The sequence below is a fragment of the Aythya marila genome (genome assembly GCF_965140915.1).
Source record: "Aythya marila genome assembly, chromosome: Z".
In the NCBI taxonomy this organism is placed as follows: Eukaryota; Metazoa; Chordata; class Aves; order Anseriformes; family Anatidae; genus Aythya; species Aythya marila.
Window position 1 is genome coordinate 62,713,038 of NC_139080.1, and position 22,466 is coordinate 62,735,503.

General features: G+C 39.0%; 1 protein-coding gene across 1 annotated transcript in view; it reads right to left on the reverse strand.

Annotated features, from left to right (window-relative positions):
- The window catches only part of MCC (MCC regulator of WNT signaling pathway), a 202,014-nt gene that overhangs the window by 159,029 nt on the left and 20,519 nt on the right, over window positions 1-22,466 (reverse strand). Inside the window, exon 3 of the mRNA XM_082784232.1 lies at window positions 14,215-14,426. Within this exon, the coding sequence (XP_082640358.1) occupies window positions 14,215-14,426 (212 nt within the window). The remainder of the gene's footprint in view (window positions 1-14,214; window positions 14,427-22,466) is intronic.

The following is a 22,466-nucleotide window of genomic DNA, read 5'->3' on the forward strand; positions in this document are numbered from 1 at the left end:
AAATGGATTTTTCCCATTGACTTGTGCCCATTGACAGGCAGGGTTCAAAGAAAACAAAGGAAAATTTCAAGAATGGAAATTTATGCTATCAGAAAGAGAACAGAGCACCTGGTGATCCAGCATGATAGAGGTGCCTAGGGATTCAGTCCCTCTGCATTCGACTGTTCATTCTTTCTCCCCTGACTCTGTTTCTCACCTAGGATAACAATGCTCCCTTGTTGCCCACCATCTGCCTCCGTTTTTAGCACCTACACTTGCTAGGGTGGGCTTGTGCATACATGGATGCACATGCAGGGAGCATGGGAAGAAGATGTCCTGATATGTAGATGCACGTTTCTTAGCCCAAGAGCACATGATGTACCAGATGTTTCAGTGTGTGCTACCATGACACAAACAAGAACAAGGTAACAACAGGCTGGATGAACTCAATTGTCACTGAGGATCACAGAAAGAGCCTCTGCCAAAAGTGTTCTGTCAAGAAATAGATACTGGTCTGGCCTTCCGCTCAGTCTCAGCCCATTCGGATCAATTACTGCTTTCTGTACCTCTAAAGCATTTGTGATGCACGCTGCTTGTAGGTAAGTGCATTTGCACTGACAGATTCTTCCCAAGATAATTTCAGAATTATCCAGTTACAGCCATTAGTGTAGCAAGTTTGCTGATCGTTGATCTAACAGTCCTATGGTCACTCTATTCCATTTGTTACTGTTTTAAACCTTTGTTAAAACAATCATTTAAAAGTACCAGAGATTTACTCAGGAGCCCACTGGTGTATCTGAATAATCATTTAATAAGATTTACACGATCTGTAATAGGATTCTGTGGGGCAAGATAACTCTTGCCCTTCTCACCTTTACTTTTGAAAATCCCACAGAATATGAAAAAAACTTAGCACTGCAGTTACTCTACAAGGTCTCTCCCACACAATCTCTCTCGGTTTCTTAACAGTTATTGGAGCAGGTGTGACAATTGCCACACATGAATTTTCCATCCTTGACAGCTGCAGACAGAAAGCGACAGCATAAAAGCAGCTATCTATTAAATATGCATGTATCACATTTTTCAGCACAGTGTACCATTCTCTGATAAACGATTTAATTCTGCACACAACACGCATAATTAGAAGGTTTGATTCCATATGTCCCAGAATTGTGATCAGCTTAGTTTGTTTCGTTTAATTAGCTCTGCAATCAAAATGACACTAACTGAAATTCACTACGCGTTTAGCTCATTTGTTTCAACATCTTCTCTACAATTAGAGTACTCCATATAATCCTCACACAAAAAAATTACACCTTCATATATTGTAAACCTACTACACACAACTTGAGTACACGTTCTTGTTCTCACTCTGGCTTGAAACACACAGGTGTAATACCAAGTTCTGAATTTCAATGGACAAAGTGGAAATTCAGAATAATATCTGGATAATGTTTCCAGACAACCCTTTATTCAATAGCACTAATGCACTATGATTTAAAAGTGAGAGCCTGAAAGGGGTGTAGATTCTTCTTGATGCAAACTGTTCCCATTACTGTTAGTGAAGTGCATGCATCTAAAAAATCCAATTCATCTGAAACAATTGCAAGTAACCTTACACCCAAGAATGAAGCACTCTCTCTGAAAAACACAAGCAAACTTATCTTCTTTCCTTCAATCACACCATCTCGATTAGTCTAAAACATCTAGAATAATGTAATTTCCAAATAGCACTTCAATCAGCTGCTCTCACCCCTTCACCCTTCTCCAAATACTTAATCCACTTAAAAAGCCATGTCCTTGACCTGGCAAGTCTCCATGGGAGTTTACATTTGATCCCTTTTTCTATTCTCCAGTATTTCACGCCATGCAGACGCTCACCAACTTGTCAACCAGCCACTCTCATTTGCTGTCATTTTATCCAAAGCCATCACATTCGTTTTGATTCCATCTGACCCCACTGAGCCTTAAACATCAGGTCAGGACAGTAAAAGGACCAGGAATCAATGTGTGCCTGTTTTTCATGTTTGAGACTTGTCTGAGAGGACAACAGGGAAAGATGGTAGCAATTTCTACACTGCTTTTATCTTGCAGCCACCTAATTATCATCACTATTCATCTGCTCCTTGCTTAAAATGAGGCCATTCTGTAAAGTACAATTCACATCATCTTATTTCTGATGAGCTTCCTTTCATCATCCAGCATTCCCTCAGTTCAATCATGCACTCCTCCTGTCCATGTGCCACAACAAGAGGCAACGAGCACTGACTGAAACACAAGAGGCTCCATCTCTATCGCACAAAGCACTTCTTTACTTGTGCCTGACCACAACTGGCACAGTCTGCCCAGAGAGGTTGTGGAGTCTCCCTCCTCTGAGGGAGGTGGTCCTGGGCAGCCTGCTTCGGGTGTCCCTCCCTGAGCAGGGGGTTGGACCCGGTGACCTCCAGATTCCCCTGCAACCTCTACCATCCTGTCATTCTGTGCTAAGTACAGGGTAATTACACTCAATTCATTTCTAGTGTCTATAAGCTTGGTAGCCATTTTGATTTAGATTCCCTTGAAATAGCCTGTTAGTACTGCATACCTATTGTTCTAAGACCATTCTTAGTAATACGCATATGGCTTAATCCTACCTTTAAGATATCTCCTCTTCCACTTTAACAAAACTTGTAGTCCCTTGTGTACATAAGCTGTCAACTATATCTCTTTCAAAAAATCTCAATTACATAATAAAGGCTTACCAGTTCTTCCCTTCTGAGCCTCTCCTATTTTTTTTTTTCCTATATCTCATAGTGAGAGTTCCTCATTTACATTCTACTCTTATTCCTAAACTCTCTGAGATTTGTATCTTTTCCTTCAAACACTCTTACATCTAGTTCCAGTCCCCAATCCCCAGCTATGTTCTCATCTCTAAACATTCAGTACTGCAACTCATCAGCTGGCCACTTCTTTTACTCATGAACTCCTTCCAAGACATCCACATGTGGTCAGTCTGCAATTGTCTTTTCTCATAGTAAGAATTCTTTCCATTGACTTCTACTACCACTGGCATATTAAACAAACAACTTCCTGGACTGGATCTGTGATCTTTTAAGTGCTCACAGTGACACAAAGAAGACTGAGAGATCCCTGGTTTACATCAGAGCTGTACTTTGAGTCTTCACTCCCCACCTAGCCAAACATCTCATTTCTGCATGTATGGTTAGTATCTCTTCAGACTGCTTAATGGATTAATTGCCGGAGATTTTATGACTACATGTCTATATACATATATATATATATGCATGTGCAATGTGTGATGTTTATATATATTTTAATATAAACAAGTATACATATATACACCCACACAACTATATATATGTGTGTGTGTATATACACACACACCTCTATATACATGTATGTATATAAAGATGTGTAAGTTTGGGTTCATCAAGACTGAAATTTTTCATTTGAAACATTATCAATCAGATGAATTCTGCACATGCAAGGCAAGCATCTGACAGATGCCAACTTGAAGGCCTACAAGAGTTTTTTTGTGCACTTAAATAACAAACATCAACTTCACTGAACACTTATGAAGACTTGAGAGCTTTCAGTTTGGCAGAAATTGTAGCAAAAATTACTTCCACAATCATTGGAGCCGAAATGATACATATACATTTCTGGTGAATGAAAACCTCTAGTTCTCAACCAGATCCATTCTACCACCAACAAATTTAAGATCGTTGCAGTTGAATTCCTATAGCTCTCATCTGCAGTATATTTTACTGGCTGTCTTCCTTGGCTACACAGTTTAGTGACTGCTCATGAAGATCAAGAATTTAGCCTACAGATCATTTCTCAACTTCCTACTATTCAGGATCTATTAAATATGAATCTTCTTTGTTTTTCCCAAAACGTCTATTTTTTTCCTCTCTCCAGATAGCTAAACATAAAATCCAAGCTCTCTACTCTAACTGCCTGTCTACTCTACAAAACGCAGTTTTTCTTTTAACTTCTGAATTTCTCCAGTGACTTTTTTTCCCATACATGTTTCTACATTTATGTTTCTGAACATAATCTTCATGACTGCCTTACTGCTGCCTCATTGCTGCTTCACCCTTTGTACCTGACAGTTTCATTTTACACTGGGAGGGACGGGGAGCAATCTTGCTTTAGCATTTATGTTATCTTTGACTTTTTTTATGGTCTGTTGGTTCTACAACCCAAGACCCGTTTACACTCTTCTGAAGCTAGTTACACTTCTTCATGTTCATGAAAATACCATTTATGAACACGGTTACAAAGCTAAAATCTCCTTTACTTTCACGCCTCACCTGGATATTCCCTTATTTCATTAAGTTCAGAAATGTCTTGCTAAGTATTTCTAGTGTTTACGCACTCAGACAAGGGTCTTTCAACCAATGAAACCACAGCAAATAAACAACTCCAGCTTATAAAAAGTCTGTTTTGTTCTGTCATTATGATTTAGAAATCTAGCACAAGACATTTCATCATTATAAAGAAACACCTGGCATCCTTGTGGGGGGTTAGCAGACAAACAAACTTTTTTCATTCTTTTCTGTAATACATACCAGACAATCAACATTCAGGCAAAGAATTAGATTCAACCAATAATAGGCACTTATCATCTCTTTAAAAATGCATAAGGCAGAAAGATTCAACATCTTTTTCTCCACTCAATTCACTAAAATTATAGCTTCAAGTAGGTAAAGTAATAGGAAATTCTGTGTAGGAAATAAGAGATGGCTATTTAGCTTAAGGGTACAAACCTCACTTGTGCACATCAGCGGGGTTCTCATTTCACTATCAACTCTTCACAGAGCAGACACCACCCTCCCTGAAATTCAAATAGTTTATTTTGATTACTTTCTCCCATGATGAAAAGTGGAGTTTACTAATGTAGTACAAAGCAGGTATTATCATAATCTGTCTCCCAGCTGAGAAGTGACAATATGGTTTTGTATCCCAAAATGAAGCAATCATATTGAAAACTATCTTCACAAAATGCAAAAAGAGGAAGTGCTAGTGAATATATGTGAAGAAGTACTCACTTCCCATTTTCTCTGCAATGGCACCAAAATAGTTCCCCCAAACAGCTATGCTAACAACCATACATTCACTACAAAAACACAAAACAGAAAGAGAAGCATGGAATTTGAATGGTGCCAATAGCTTGCACTGCCTTGGGTCAATATCCCAAACCTGACCAGTGATAGAGAAATGATTCCAGAGAGCAGAAACATCTTGATGAATTTAATCATGACACTGATAGATTTCTGTGGAAACCCTGCCTTGTCTTGCACGGTTGACATTATAATGGTTGATTACTCCATTTGATCTGAACTAGCATTGAACTGGAAAAGCACTTAGAGTCCATTTTCAATTGTGCAAACTTTCACTGTGGAAAGATTTTCACTTCATTTTCAAAATACCTATATATCATGTAATCAAAACATAAGAGTCTAGCATACTTGTAAAAGGGGAGAAGGAAAAGTCTTCTCAACTTTTTCATAAATGAGGGTTCATAGAAGCTCAGCCAACTACAACTGCAGCAAGTGGACAGAGAACAAGTAGAAAGGCTAATAAAACAGAAGTTCCCATGACTAGAGCTACATGGTAATCTTTCTGGCACACTGGAATGCAGGACTTTAATGTTAGTTCAGAGGACTAACCCCAGGCCTCAGGCTCAGCTTACCATTGCCAAGCAGGTATAATGATGCTACATTCTGTATAGCTATGTGCAGTGATGCTAGCCCAGTACACAAGGTGAAGTGCTCATCATTGCAGATAACTGAGAAAAAAAAAAAAAAAAGGGAAAAGTGAAAAGATCTGAGCATGTGCATCATAGCCAGAGCTCTAAGAACTACAGTGAATAAATCATAGAATCATAGAATCATAGAATATCCTGAGTTGGAAGGGACCCTTAAGGATCATCAAGTCCAACTCTTGACACTGCACAGGCCTACCCAAAAGTTCAGACCATGTGCCTAAGTTCACAGTCCAATCTCTTCTTAAATTCAGACAGGCTCGGTGCAGTGACCACTTCCCTGGGGAGCCTGTTCCAGTGTGCAACCACCCTCTCTGTGAAGAACCCCCTCCTGACGTCCAGCCTAAATTTCCCCTGCCTCAGCTTAACCCCGTTCCCGCGGGTCCTGTCACTGGTGTTAATGGAGAAAAGGTCTCCTGCCTCTCGACACCGGAGTTGCACAAACAGTTTCTATGTAGTAGAGAAGTTGGGGAAGTGCAGGGTACAAAGTCCTTGCAACTAAGCTAAATTTAAAGTTTTGTAACTCAGTCCCTAGGCCTTCAAACCATCTATTTAGACAGACTGGTTAAGAGCTCCTTTTCCTGTAGCACCTGATTGCCACGTGCTAGTTTCCATTATACAATTACAACTGCAGAGCCGGGTTAAAAACCATCATTCTGTGAGCTTTACCTTCCCCACTTGCTTGTACAGGATATTGTTCCACCGTCATGTAAAAGATCCAATTAAAAGCCTCTTTCAAAAGGATCTATTAAAAGGCTGCCTGAATAAATGTGCCCTGTGCTGAAACCCATCACATTGGGCTGTGATCATCTGCAGGTGGAGGTAGAAACCGGATTCAAACAAAACAAAAAAGGAACCTCAGCATAGAGTCCTAAGAAAGGGACTATAACATTATCATCTAATATAGAGAAAAAAATGGTGCTAATATGCAACCAAAAGAAGTTTTCAAGGAAATTTATAACCTGCCTTTTGCTCAGCTATGTCTGTTATGATCCAATAACTACATAGCATAGATGATTCCAGGAGGATCTAATCCATAATCTCCATTTTTAACTTGTAAGAGAAAAATGCATAACTGAGCATTAGTAGAGGGACACAGAAGCCAGGATTGTATGAACACATTGCATTATCCTATTACACACGATGCCTGTGTCAACAAACTAACTCCATTACAATGCTGGCTTGAAATCAAAGACAAACAGCTTCCGACATAATGTTAAAACATAAAATATGTCCATCAAACAAAACTGTTTTCGTGACTGCTTTCTGACAAGGCAAGCCTCCTGAATCCTGAATTCCCATAATCAGTTTTCACTTCAATGGAATTCTCAGATCTTATTTTAAGCCTGGTTGAATGGAAACATGTCCAGCTTGGAAGCAAAGACACAAAAGGCATGATTATCTTAGGCACAAATATTTTATGAAATGCAGGCTCCATTGTCCACACCACTGAATTCTTCTTAAACTTCAACCCTTCCTACCTAGGAGGGTTTCAGCTGAATGAATCATTAGCCTACATTTTTATGCTAACAGCTCATAAAAGGAAATTGTAGTAACAGTTGCATGTAGGACTGAAAACAAGTGGGGATAAGGGGAGGAGGGGAAAAGACCTAGTTCCCGTGATTTACTGTGATAGTGTGCACTAGATGCTGAATACAGAGTAGATTCCCTAACAAAATAACCTGGGAAAAATCAATCTGCGCACTCTGGTTTAACTTACAGCGTGGATATAGCACTGAATAAATTCCCTGAAACACATAGAATGTGTTTTCTTATCAACACTAGTCTCATGCAAATGGACTAGAAAGGCATTATTCTCTCCTATTCAAAAAGATGTTCCATGAGAGCATGGGATACCTGATACTCTGGGGTCCAAATTTCCCCGTATGTAAGAGACAGGGAAGCTGAAGGAGTGAAGCTTCCCAAACTGAGGAACAAGCAGTCTGAATTTAAACATACAAAATTTGGAGAGAAGGGAAAGAACAAAAAGGGGCACCAGAAAAGGACATCTTACTGAGCTGTCAAACTGTAAAAGCTTTAGAAAAGAAATGAGATGCCTAACGGTATGGTCTCATTAACTGTGACACGAAACAAAAGTAACCTACAAACCAGCTGTGGAATTACCTTTCAAAGTGTAGTTCTGTCTTCAACTTCCTTGACACTTTTATTTAAAAGAGCATTTACCCAAAAATATATCTGTGCAATTGCAATAAAATTCATGCTTAATTTACTGCTGATTGCTACAAATTGGACAACAGAAAAAATGGTTCATACTTAGGATAGCTGTTAAGAGTATGTACCTCGACTGAATAAAAAAAGTCTCTCCACAGCAGTCACAAATCTCTGTGAAGTCCTGTTTTCCCTCTCCCCTACAAAAGCATTTTTGCTTTTTTTGGCAACCAGACCACCTTTCCTGTACTTAAGGAGTCAATCTGAAAACCTACGCTCACCAGCTTAGTTAAAATGTGCCAATAATGTAGCCTAACAAAATTACAGTACATATACAAAGGTTTACAGCTTTAAGGGGGGTGAGGGAGAGTGCTATGGGCTTTTTAGTACCGTCATTTTTACTCCCTCAACACTCTACATTGAGTTCTGCCAAATAAAAACTTATTTATAAGACTAAAAAGCAGACTCCTGTTACCTGTGATAATCTGATCATATCAGTCTTTATAAGAAAACACTTTTAGTTACACAGAAACATCTTCTGCTAGTCACATAGCAAATGATTTTTGCCTAATTATGGCACAGATCTTCTAGGTGGCAAAGGAAAAGCCACCTATCCCTAAAAAAAAAAAAAAAAAAAAAAAAAGGTGACTTCTGAAGTATTATCACTCAGTAAAAACTAAAAGGAATAGTTTTCCCAAAGCAATGGTTCTCTCTGTCATAACTTTCATAACTTGCAGCTCAACACTCTGAAGAAGGAAAAATTAGCAATGCAAGCATCCACTGAGTCTGACAAAGAGGAACTGTGGTAATATCTGTTTTCAGAGAACATGACACTTCCCTAAAACAAACACACCAGGTTCTCATCTGCTAGTGATCATGGTGAGAAGCTTACATCAATACAACTGCTACATGGCTTTGCTATGAATCTTTGCAGTATTGCCTTTGTTCTTCACGAACGTTTGAGTTGTGTGTCCCGCAGAGATGGTACCTACACTTGCCACAGATGATCCACAATAGGAAGTAAATTTGTTTTAGTCACCCTAATTGCACCGTACAGAAAGCATCCTGTCACACAGAGATGCGTGATCAAAACAATCCAGTCCCAAGCTTAATAAAGTCTCTAATACCTCTAAATGAGGTACACATACATACAAACCAAACAGGATAAGCTGAGGAAGAGCATACTCGAGAGCATACTCCAGGAAAGTTTCAAGAAGATGCATTAAGAATCTTGTTGCATTAGCTTTCTGTTTTATTCTTGATGGAGATGCTCCAAAACCAGCTCCCTTTAGGATGAGAAATGAGTGCAGAGTTGGCGGGTGGAGCAATCTGCACCAGTGCTCTGGACACATTCATCTTGCACTGACAGCTCTGCTCAAGATAAAGCAGGATCATGCCTGCTTAGTCAGTGACCAGAACAACGACATGCTGAAGGAAGCAATGAAAGTAACTCTCTGTAAATTTGCCCTTCTCTCTAAGTTAGTATGAACATGCAAATCTGTGGTACTTGCAAAACTGCTTTGAAAAGGAAACAGCAACATGGGCTTCTAGAAGCAAGTGGTCATGAAGGAATCCTACCACAGGCTATTCACCAAAATAAAGCTGTACTTTTCTCCTCTGCAAGTCAACCATACCCCCATCAAATATTTCCTAAATGTTTACAACCAAAATAGCTATAGCAAGGAAGGTGTATTCACAGTTATAGCGTCTTAGGAAGGAAAAAAACAGAGATTAAAGCATTCCAGAACATAGCAGTCCAGAGACTGGCTAGTTAAAAAATATACATCTCCATGCTTTGAGCTACATTTTTAAAATTTAAGATCTTTGTGCAGGAACTTCCTGAACAAAACAGAGCTATTTCCAGCTGACAGAACAGAGGTATGAAATCATATCAACGTATCATCATGTCAAATCAAACCATCCCAGTTGGTTTTACTGACGTAAATATAGCTGCTTGTGACAACAAATACATTAATCTTACCAACACTGAAATAAGAAAACAGAAACCAACAGTAAGCACACAGATATGCATGAGCATTTATATGTACATGTTCTACTCAATAAAGAAAAAGTATCAAGTTTACCTACTCTGTTTCAATCATGTGCAAGGAGAATATGAAAAGAAAATTAAACATATGCAGACCTCATTCCTTCATCTTATTGAACTTCACTGGAATTCCAGTGTGAAGGGTGCATATCATATCAAAATGCTGCCCTGTGTCAAGTTTCCAGAGAACAACAATACTTCATTTTCTACAACAGAGTGCAATTCCTCCTGATAGCACCACAGGAACAAATCAAGATTGCATGGCCTCCTGGGAAGCAAGCAGATGCGACACTACATGAATCAGTTATTTCTCCACAGTTATACAAGTACCCAGACTAGCAATTCTCATCCAACTTTGCAGACACAAGAACAAATACAAAGCAAACTGCCAAACAGGCACACTCCTGACAGAAGTAATTTGAAATGCTTGAATTCTTTGCTATCCATGAAACATACTTAAGTTGTTTAGATCTGAATGCAATTAAAAATTTATATATATGAAGAACACAGACTGACTACATTTGGAACATGTACGTGGATTCCTGTCAGAGATATTTGCAGTAGTGTTTAACCTACTGACACAAACAGGTACATCATCAGTAAGTGGTGACAGGTCACATTAAAGGTTAATATGTTAGTCATAAATACTGGTACCAATGTGAGAAGCTATAAAGAGAAATGTGTTCTTACTGCTTGTGATGAATCTGAAAAACGCTGAAAGAGTTATACATTCTAGAAAGACTACAAAATAAATTATTCAGGTAAAATAAAAGCTGAATGTGAACACGTGTTAATAAACAAAAATATTGCAAAATGAAATTAAAAGGTACAAACACATGCAATGAACATGCATGGTTAAATTTCAAACAGCTTTTTTTTTATTATTATTATTATTATTATTTCATCACTCTTTTGAAGGAACAGGGATAAATGCTGCTGAGTAGTTAAATATTTAAAAGCATCATGAAGACCCTCTGATTGAGGAATATAATCTATGCTGCAAGATATGCTATACATATGCTAGACATGCTATACATACACTGGGATGTCTTTAGCCTGACTGCATAGTCATACGTACAGAGAAAACAGAATCACAACTTCTAACCAGAGATCACCCAGGTTACACATGTTCAGCCATACAACAGATATTTTTTCAGAGCTGTGAGTCTGAAGTCTAAACATCTACAAAGAAATGTAAAAAACATTACTTTCAAGAATATGTACATACGGCCCACATAGATATATCTGGGAGATGTTCAATTGTCAAGAACCATTCATAAGAGCAGGATGACAGAGAAGGGTTCTATTTTTTTGTAATCATCCTGAAGAAGATTAAAACTCTGGCTAACTTCAGCAGCATTTATGTACCAGAGGAAAATGTCCACACATGGTTTGTTTTAAAATTTTTGCTCTTCTATCACACAGTTTTACAAAAAGAAACAATCAACTCTAAAAGGGCAGAAATGCAGTTATTAAAAGATCCATCTTTTTTTTTTTTTTTTTTTTTTTTTCTTGGGGGGGGGGTTGTTGTTGTTGTTGTTTTGTTTTTGTTTGTTTTTTAAAAGCAACCCTAGTTACAGTGTAATGAAGTCTGCCCAGCTCCTTCTGTACAAATGGCAAAGCTCCCTAGATGTAGCCCACAGAAGTGTGAAAATGATTTGGGATGTGTCAAAATGAACCCAAGGGAGCAGGTAGGCCCATCATTGTGGCAAATGTAGTTTGGTAAAACATTTTGAGAAAGAGACAGAGAATAAAGGACCATAATAGCTCACAGCTCTAAGCCTGTCTCTCTCTTTAGAAGTCTAAATTTAGACTGTAGTAAGTCCCTCAGTATTAACAGTGTAAATTGAATAAATGCAAATAGTGAAAAACAAAGTAAATCTCTCTCTCCATTTTCTCTCACCTCTTCTTTCCATTGTAAGAAAACCAAAGCAAGATTTTGCATATGACTTTTACTCACGATACCAGTGCTTAAGAAGGAGTCAAATGGAGATGTTATTATATTCATCTACATATAAATGAGAGACTATTGATTGTACCTATGGTTTAAAAGAGCATAGAATATTTAAAAGTAGGATAGATGCTTGTTAAAACAAAGATAAGGTGTCTTTCAAAACAGTAAGCATAAAAGGAACTTAGAGGTGGGAACAAAGAAAGCCATCATACCTGGAGATCTTATTTCATATGAGCCTTCAGCATTTTTATTTTTAAGATAGCTACATATTAGAGTGATGCAGTAGCCTTCACACCGTGCATTCTTAAATAACACTGCACACCCGTGTCTTCTTATTTGCAAACATACAACAGCTTCTAAAGCCCACCACTTCTGAATCATCATAAATCAGGAGGAGCACAGAAAGAGGATGTATTAGTACACACCCACCTTGAAATCTGAATGAACTCCAATCAAAAAGGACACAGCAACTCATAGTCCTAATCCAGAAATAAAAATATTCACTCCATTCTTTTTGCACAGCTACATCGGTCTTAAGCAGCTCCACTTAAACTTCTGTTAAGCATCATCCTACATCCTTTAAAATAAGCTTATGGGAAGTAGCTCACATTTTTCCAAAAACATACTTTCTTAAGCAAACCAATCAAAGTCATGAAAATATGTATAACTGAACACTGATTCACTATCTTCCTTAGACTTGCACCTTTTTAATGGATGACCACAAATCCAGTTTGCAGTGTGGATAAGCACTGATTTTACCAGTAGAGTTTGATTTGAGTTTGTTAGTGTTTTCATGCAAACCAGAGAATGGGGCAGAACAGAGCTCAAAAAGGTACTAAAAACACAGCACCTCACAACTTTAAAACCAATCGCAAATACCTAAGTAGTAGTTTAGACCCTATTCTGCATTTGATTGTGACAATGTTATTCAAGTCAGGGTCAAACGCCTTACCAGAGATACACATCATCTTCTATCCCTTCACTATATCCAAAGTCTAATGTTCTGTAAAAACAGGTTTTAGATTGGCTGGACATGATTGTTCTTATATAAACCAAGATGTCATCTCTTAGTCAAAATTGCGCACATCTCCAGAAAAATACTGGAAGATATAAGTAATGCTGCTAACTGTTTTATAATTACCCAGATTTTCCATCTTGCCTTCTTTACGTGTGTGCTGGCACTTTTTCTGCTCTTTACAGTTTTCAAATGCTTCTGTCCAGTCTCAAAGATCAGAGCTCACAATTTACCACAGTTAATTCTTGCTGTGCTTGCTAGAGAAAATGAGGACACAATTCGATTACGGAACTGTCAACTTACTTGAGGTCTTTTGTCTCTTAGATAAATCATGTTTTAATATCTACATATTTTTAGTTTGCACCTGGAAACTCTGGTCCTACATCAGACCGTGTTCATGAATTTAAAACATATATATATTAGAAGAAGTCTTTTAAAAACACTTTCAGGGTATTTTCTTTTTGAGTAATGTACCTTAAAGAAGTTGATTTTACTCTGATGCCAGTAACCACTTCCATTAGGCATTAAGTTTTGAGCAAGAGGCTGAACTAGACAACCTCCTAAGGTTCCCTTGCAGCTAGAATTATCATGTATCAATTTCAAAGTCAAATGTGACAATAAACGATCATAAAATTCAAAAAACGTATCTTTCATTTTATCATCTTTTATTTCTCCACTTAAAACCCTGTGCAGCATAATCAGAAACATGCTACGAAACAGTCTTCTATAACATGCCTCACTTAAAGCTAAAACACAAACTTGATCCCAATAAATTGATGGGAAAGCCAAAAATAAAGCCTTATAGCTTCAACAGCTGCACTTTTTATACAACAGAGAATAGTCATTACAGAAATAAAGAGCACAATATGCTGCAACTGAGGGTTTAAAGCCAATATCAAAAATTTAGTGGCCAGTACAGAAACAACACCGGAAGAACTTTTCTGCACAATACTTCTAAACAATCTGATGCCCTGATTAAAAATAAATAAATAAATGTTTGGTAGGAAGTTTTCACACATAATTTGTCTTTTATTAAACTGTATAAAATAAGAACTTGAACTTGGTTCCTCAGCAACTCCTATCCTTTCTGGTAGAACTCAATTATACAAACTATAGAAATATTATGCACCTTTCAACTGCTAAAATCACATTAGCTTTCTTGCAAATGCAGCCTGGCATTGTTTCCATGACAGTTCAAAGGATGGATTAATATACTTCATCAGGAAAAAGCAATAAAAAAATATCTACAGAACTTAAAAGCAGAGGCAAAATGCACTTACAGTGTTGGCAAGTTCCAAGTAACTTCCTCCAACAGAGCTGCTAAAATTTGAGGCCTGAGACAGAAGCCTCTGCAGAGCAGCCTGTTGAGTCCCACTGCTTCCACCATTCTCCAACACCTTCAGTAGTGTAAAGTGACTCTGGAGGTCTGGACTCTGAAGGTCTCTTGCTCCTGAATCATACTCCCAGCTTTCTCTGGCTCCTGATAAGGCACCTAAAATGCAGAAACAGAAAACCATTCTAGTATGGGCTATGTATAAAGAACACAGAAACAAGCCAGCCTGCCTTTCCAGAAAAATAAAAAGCAAACAGCTCCACTGTTGTTATACCCCATCTTGCACATGCTGACAATACCAGAAAGAAAGAAGAAAAGCAGTAACATTTTCAATGCACAGAACGTTTACTAAATCACAGGATCCAGATGAAAAAATGAAAAACATTTGCATACATTATTTACTAAAGGATGTAAAATAAGTAGTTTAATTTACAGTAGTTAAGAACCACGGAATGAAGAAGTGTCAGTAACTATGTCAGATTAAAAAACAGCATTAATCAAAGAACAGAAGAGGAAAACCATACTTCTTAACTTTTAGTTTAGTGAATAACAACACAACATATGAATTCTGTGGGTGTACAGTGTTTATGACATTTTTATGTTAGCAACACTTTCTCATTATCTCAGAATTGCCCGTTACAGTTCAGGTTCCACAGAAACATCAGTCACAAGGTGTTTCATTAAAAAATCAATGCAACACTACAGTCATGTAGCTAGAGACAATGAATGCTTCAGGGAAAATTTTTAGATCAGGAAGATGGAGGGTTGCTGTTTCTTCTTGTATAATCCTTCCAATTTCTTACAGTCAGAGACAGGTTTAAACCCTAAACCAAATTTTAAACAGTTTTCTTATTTTATCAGTAACCATTTAATCCCTGTGGATTTCTGTTTTATATACAACAGTCTAAATCCTTTAAAAAGCTTTTAGATTTTAGGCTTAAAATTTTTGCATGGCAAAATATTCCATAGATTATTTAATAACCCTGGGCAGCGCTATAGTTTTTCACATGTAGCACAAAGAATACTGAAAACAATTAAGTGACTTGTCCAAGCACCCATTCTAAATTAAAAGTCAGAATAAAATCCAGATTTGAAAACTTTAGCAAAGCTCTATATCCACCATGCCATCAGCAAAATGTAAGTAATTGTCTGTAATGCCATCGTGATGGCTCAAAAGTTTTTCCTTTATAGCTATTTCTCTCTCTGAACACTCAAAGCGTTCCAAGTGAGTGTTTATCACTTATTAAGTAAAATGCCAGGGAGAAAGAACAAACTATGTAATGAACTATTAGTAGAGTGCCTTTTCACTTCCTCCCCCAAAAAAGTTAAGTCTGCAAACATGCAAATAGAAAACCATCCAGAAGGGAAGCAAGGTAGCAACTAATTTATATCATTAGATCAACATCCTAACAGCCCTGTACAGCAGCTTGTAGTGGGTTTACGTGGCAAGGTTTTGGTAGCAGGGGGCCATAGGGGTGGTTTCTGTGAGAAAGATCTAGAAGCTGCCCCATGTTTGGGAAGGGCCCCATCGTTTTCCAGATCCGAGCCAATAAGCGATGTTGTTTGCGCCTCCGTGAGAGCATATTTAAGACAGGGAAAAAACGCTGCGCCACACAGCAGCCGGGAGAGTCAAGGGAGTGGGAGAACAGCCTTGCACCAAGGTCAGTGTAGAAGGAGGGGGAGAGGTGCTCCAGGCGCCGGAGCAGAAGTCCCCTGCGGCCTGTGGTGAGGACCATGGTGAAGCAGGATGTCCCCCTGCAGCCCATGGAGTACCACGGTGGAGCAGGGTTCCACGCTGCAGCCCGTGGAGGAGACCACGGTGGAGCAGGTGGCCCTGCACCGACGGAGGCTGCCGCCTGTGGAAGACCCCTGCCGGAGCAGATTCCGGGCCGGACCTGTAGCCCGTGGAGAGGAGCCCACGCAGGAGCAGGTGATCTGGCAGGAGCTGCTGCCCGTAGGGGAGCCAGGTTGGAGCAGTTTTCTCCTGAGGGATGGACCCCGCGGTACGGACCCATATCTGGAGCAGTTCTGGAAGAGCTGCTGCCTGTGGGAAGCCCACGCCGGATCAGTTCATCAGGGACTGCATCCCGTGGGTGGGACCCCACAGCACAGGGGACGAGAGTGACCGAGAAGGAGCGGCAGAGAAGAAGTGCTGTAGGCTGACCATAACCCCCATTCCCCGTTCCCCTGCGCCGCTCAGGGGGAGGAGGTGGAAGAGGGTGGATGGGGGGGGAAGGTGCTTTTGGTTTTTTTTTTTCCTTTGTTTTCTCACTTCTCTCGCTTGTTAGTTGTAGGCAATAAATCTTACTATCTCCTTATGCCGAGTCTGTTTTGCCCGTTACAATAATTATTGCATGATTTTCTCGTCCTTATCTCAACCCTTGAGCCCTTTTCACATATTTTCTCCCCATTCCTCTTTGAGGAGGGGGAGTGAGAGAGCGGCTGTGGTGGAGCTCGGCTGCCCACTCGAGTGGAACCACGACACAGCTATACCTGATAAATCCTCTTAAGAAACCCTGAGATGGTTTCCCTGGCTTATTGTAAAGAGAATATACTAGTTTTTAAGCATTCAAGTAGAAATAACAACAAAAGAATTATATTTTATAGTAACGTAACTAAACTTGATTCATATTACATGTACAGGTAACTATTAAAGACTAATTCAATTACTTTTACACCAAATGTATGCATCAACTGTGAATAATCTAGCTGCATGCTGCAAGCTGTCCAGCACAGTTGAACTGAGATACCACTGCCAGCTGTTTAACATCCAAACCATAAATACATTACATCCTGTGTAGGGCACTGACTACTAAGTACAGTGTTACACATCTCTGCCCTCTTGTGGCTACAGTATACAGTACATCAGGAAAATCTGCAACCAACAGAATTGAAGCAGCAGAGATGTCTCAGGAGACAAGGGGAGATGGGGAACCAGTTCTGCCCTCTCCCAGAGTAGACAAGAATACTTCAGACAATTCTGTCTCCACAGGGGCAGCCACAAAATTGAGAGCAGGCTGTATCACACCTGTTTTTACAGGACTAAGTATGGCACACATTCAACAGAGTATGTGCACTGTGAATTTCTATTACTTGAAAGACATTGTCCTGAGCAAAAAGCTCTCATATTAATTGAATTAGCAATACCAGCATTGTTGAAGAACCAAGTGGCCTTCGTAGACTTCACTACCTGTTATTCGATTAAAACACTGAACTGATGCAGAAAACACCTGGCAGTCACAAATGGAATTATTGTTGGTTTGGATTTTGTTTGTTTGTTTTGTAATGACAGTATTGTGACTGTATATTTAACCCAAGTTTTCTTAAAAGTTCAAGCCTGTACTCTTGGCTTAAAATATACATTCCAAAAATGAAAGGAGTCATGACTGTCAGAGAGAAAGGCATTTCCAGTATTTCTAGTAATTTATTGCTGTTCTCTAAATCTGACCAATATAACAGATTCTGGAACTCCAGCTGCTAAACATGCTGTCCTCCTCACTCATTCACCTTTGGTGTCTGGGCTCAGCAGAGAAATTCTGGAGTTGTCAAAACTGTGTCTTCAGTTACAGCTGGTAATTCACTCAGGATATATGTTGTATTTGACATACAACACTTGCTCTTACAGTAGTAATCAGAAAGTGAGGATCCATTAGGTATGATGCCATACCTCCTGCAAAGGTAATATCACAGAGGGCCACGTTCTGATGCTGGTGTCATTTAATTGTGTTAATCTGAATGTAAATGGCATTTTATCTTCTAACAATTAGCATTCTGTGCAGAAGCCTTGCATACTGCAACAGAGAAGTGGGTGACTATAAGTCATGACCATACAAACATGCTTTTTAGTTTGGTAAAAGATAGTTTCACCAGACTATGCCGATGGACCTGGCATTCTATGATTTCATCTTTGCTCACAGAGTAGAAGAGAGAAACCACCAAAATGGTACGGCACTGAAGGATCCATGATACCAGGAAATGTGTGATATTGTAAGCTTACCCTGCACGGGCTTCTCAAATGTGCCTGGCTTGTGAATCACACGGAATCACACACACAGAATTGTCTGGGTTGGAAGAGACCTCCAAGATCACCGAGTCCAATCTCTGAACTAACACTAACAAGTCCTCCACTAAACCATATCCCTAAGCTCTACATCTAAACATCTTTCAAAGACTTCCAGGGATGGTGACTCCACCACTTCCCTGGGCAGCCTGTTCCAATGTCTAACAACCCTTTTGGTAAAGAAGTTCTTCCTAATATCCAACCTAAAATACCCCTGGCACAACTTTAGCCCATTCCCCCTCGTCCTGTCACCAGGCACGTGGGAGAACAGACCAACCCACACCTCAATGTCCTTGTAGCGAGGGGCCCAAAACTGAACACAGTACTCGAGGTGCGGCCTCACCAGAGCTGAGTACAGGGGGACGATCACCTCCCTAGCCCTGCTGGTCACACTGTTCCTGATACAAGCCAGGATGCTGTTGGCCTTCTTGGCCACCTGAGCACACTGCTGGCTCATATTCAGCCAACTATCAACCATCACTCCCAGGTCCTTCTCTGCCTGGCAGCTTTCCAACTGTTCATCTCCCAGCCTGTAGCTCTGCTTGGGGTTATTGTGCCCCAGGTGCAGGACCCGGCACTTGGCCTTGTTAAACTTCATGCAGTTGACCTCAGCCCATCGGTGCAGCCTATCCAGATCCTCCTGCAGAGCCTTCCTACCCTCGAGCAGATCGACACACGCACCTAACTTGGTGTCATCTGCGAACTTACTGAGGGTGCACTCAATGCCCTCGTCCAGATCATCGATGAAGATATTAATGGTAAACATGAAGACAGTTGGCAATGAAGGATAATACAAAGCACAACTGGTCTCTAGGTCACACAGTTACAACTCAACTGTGTGTCTTCAACAGCAGAGATACAAAGCCTGATTGCTATTTTCCATTCCTGAATAATACCTTCAGCATAGCACCCATTCTGTATAATACCTTCCTTTCTAGATTTGCTACTGTCTAAAATACACTATATATTGCAGTTTTAATAAGATTAGTCAGCTGTCAAATGCAAATCCCACAGAAAAACAGGTTCATTTATTCTGTTGCTCATAGAATTTAGCACTCTCCGTTTTTAGGGATAAAAAGAAGGGTACATATAGTCTGCTGATCTGCAGAAAGACAGCAGTATCAAAGGAGTATTTAAAATTAATAAATGGAATCATTTACAGTTAACGTAAATTTATATGTAGTTAAGTTCAGCCTAACAGATAGTCATGGCTGTTTCAGTCAAACAGATCTAGGATGAAATTCTGCTCATAAATCTCAAGAAGAATCTGTAGTGCACTTTTGAGATCATATTAGCTCCAAAGCTTTTAATTAAATGTAGCATAAACAAATGTAGTCACTGCATCACTTTCTTGAAGGCAATTTATTTGCAATAAGATCAAACGTGGAATTCGTGCAAAGTAAAAGTAATGATTTTTCAGCTCCAACTGGCCAGCCTCTCATGTTTACCCATAAGCTTAATTTCAGGCTGAATTTCTATCATTCTTCTGATTTATTCTCATGCTTGATCCATAACGTGAATACATTACCATATGAAATTTTCAAGAGATTTATTTTCATTAAAGAGAACAGGGGAGTTGGCTATGAGCTGATTACTTATCACAAACTGACAGCTAAAGATTGCTTGTGAACTCTGGTATTCATAACTATTTACCTAGAATATGAAATCAGACCAGTAAGTACAAGCACCTCTCAGTGGGACAGAAAATCCTTCACTTGGTCTAATGAATGAATTCACTAATAAACATCATTTCTTATTCATCTGCAAAACAGGCTATCTTTATCACGAAACAAAACCCAGCAATTTACTAATTACCTGGAAAGTGCACACAAATCTATATAAAATATAATACAAATGCTTCTAATTCTAGCTTTTACATAAAACATGTAAAAACATTAGCACTGAAAAACCTGGCAGAAGCCACAGCTGTTCGGATCATTTCCTGCCTTAAATCATTAGAGGCATAGTTCTTCTGTACTGTAAGGGCTCATTTGCCGAGCAATCCACTTCCATCACTGGATACACTATTCACACAGATTTAATATACCCATCATGGTTCTCAGTCTCCGTAACTGGAGCAGTGCCCACAGATCTGATCAAAAACTGACATTCTTCCTGTATATCCTACTGAAGTGATATCCTAAAGAGTCAGGTTACCATACTGTCATTGCAAGTCTCCAGCAACACTTTCAGAAGTTATTCATGTTTAACACATTTTAAAGGATTTCAGAAGAACATTAAAGTAACAAAATTCACATTCAGCTTTATCTATAGAAAAATCACTAAACAGTACTTGCAAACTAAAGTTCCCATTGACTTTAACAGTGTGAGAACTAGAATACATTACAATAGCCTTGATTTGCTGATATCCGAGCAGCTAAAAATGTAATTCTAGTAACTTGAAAAGTGTCCTTTTTCATGCATTTGAATAAAAGATTAAACTGTTAAATCTTACACTCTACTGAATTTCAAGCTAGTGGACACATGCAGGTTTGACTTGCTGAGCATAGATATAACTGAGTATTACTAAACCTGAATTCTGTATCTTGATTAAAACTGTCATCCATTTTAGCTTTCTGGCATGCCGCCTGGAAATATGGGAGTAGAAACATTTGTTGGGCAAATCTATTGTAATAACCTTATTCTCATACAGCCGTTAGAAATACAGATATCCCCCCAACAGGGAAAAAAAAGTAGAGATTGAATTGGTACATGACACATGACCACAATTTTGCCACCTGACCACTTCTGGGCAGCAATTAACAAGATTTCTTTGTGGAATGCATTTTGAGACTGTAATGAAGACCTTTCTCCAGTAAAGTTTAGGCCCTCTCTTATATAACAAAGACAGTGAAGATAACTGAATATACATATATGAGCTACAGAATATACACCATTGTTAATCCAATATAGAAGATATTCAGGGGTCATCTTGGTTTTGAAGTGTTGTCTGATCCTGCTCCATGAAGTATTTTCATGGTCTGGAAATGCAATTGCGCCCAGGGATTATGAAGATTCAATGTAACCGGTGATGTAGAATGGACACAAAAACTAAACAGTTAATCATCTTTTACCTCAAGCATATATACCAAAGAAGGATAAACAAAGGAAATATTAAATACAAAAAGGTATGCCTATAAAGAATAGCAAAAGAGATCAGACAGAAAACAAAGAACACTGTGAAACAGATTCGCTATGTTGAGAAGACAAAAATAAAAAAGCAAATGAGCATCAGATGATGGGATAGTGAGGGAGAAGTACAGTCAATCTAAAAAGCAGGAAGACAGGAAATTCACTAAGGATCCAAGGCAAGCAAGCAACATTTGAATGTGTGAGACAAGCCAAGAATACATGCAGAGTTACTACAAGACAAAAAAAACCAGGAACCCCACTAAACAAGCAAAAAACAGAAAGAATACACACGATGTTTTACATTCTAGGAGACTGTCTACTGAAAAGGAATGACAGGTCAGAAACATGAGGAACCAAAACAGAGACAAGCAAACTGTTCAGGAAGAAGCATTAAATATATCTGAGAGTAAAAATAAAAATAAAAAGACATTGCTAATTAAGATGTGTACAAGGGAAGATTATTGGGATGACTAATGGAAGACCTGTTATTACAAAAGCATTTTTAAAAAAAATCTAGGGTCATTTAGTCTAAAAAAAAGGTATGGGGATATATCTCTCACTAAATACAATCACAGATTTCTTCTGAAGCCTGGTTGTACCCACACCATGGGCCATGTTTAGCTAGCATGCAGCTACTTCAGGAAGCGAGAGTGCTGCCAGTCTCCTCAGCAGTTTCCACAGTAGCTTGCATTGGTGGGTTTATGACCACATGCTATTGTCTAAAGACCAACAGCTGTCTTCTGATCTCTTGCATCTGTTACAGGGTGAAAGGAAGCATTTTGTAGTTGTAAATAGTTCTGATTTGATGGCAATTGATCAAAATGCTAAGGAAGACTGGACTCAATGACACAGACAATCTTCTGTTCCTACATCATCCTGTCTTCCTGTAGATGAGATTGTGTTTTTTTTTTTTTTTTTTTTAGGTGGTAGAGTGAGGGCAAAAGGAAAGTGGAATTACTGTATCCTCTCAATTGGCACATCCAGCACTTGGATCCCCAACTAAGTGG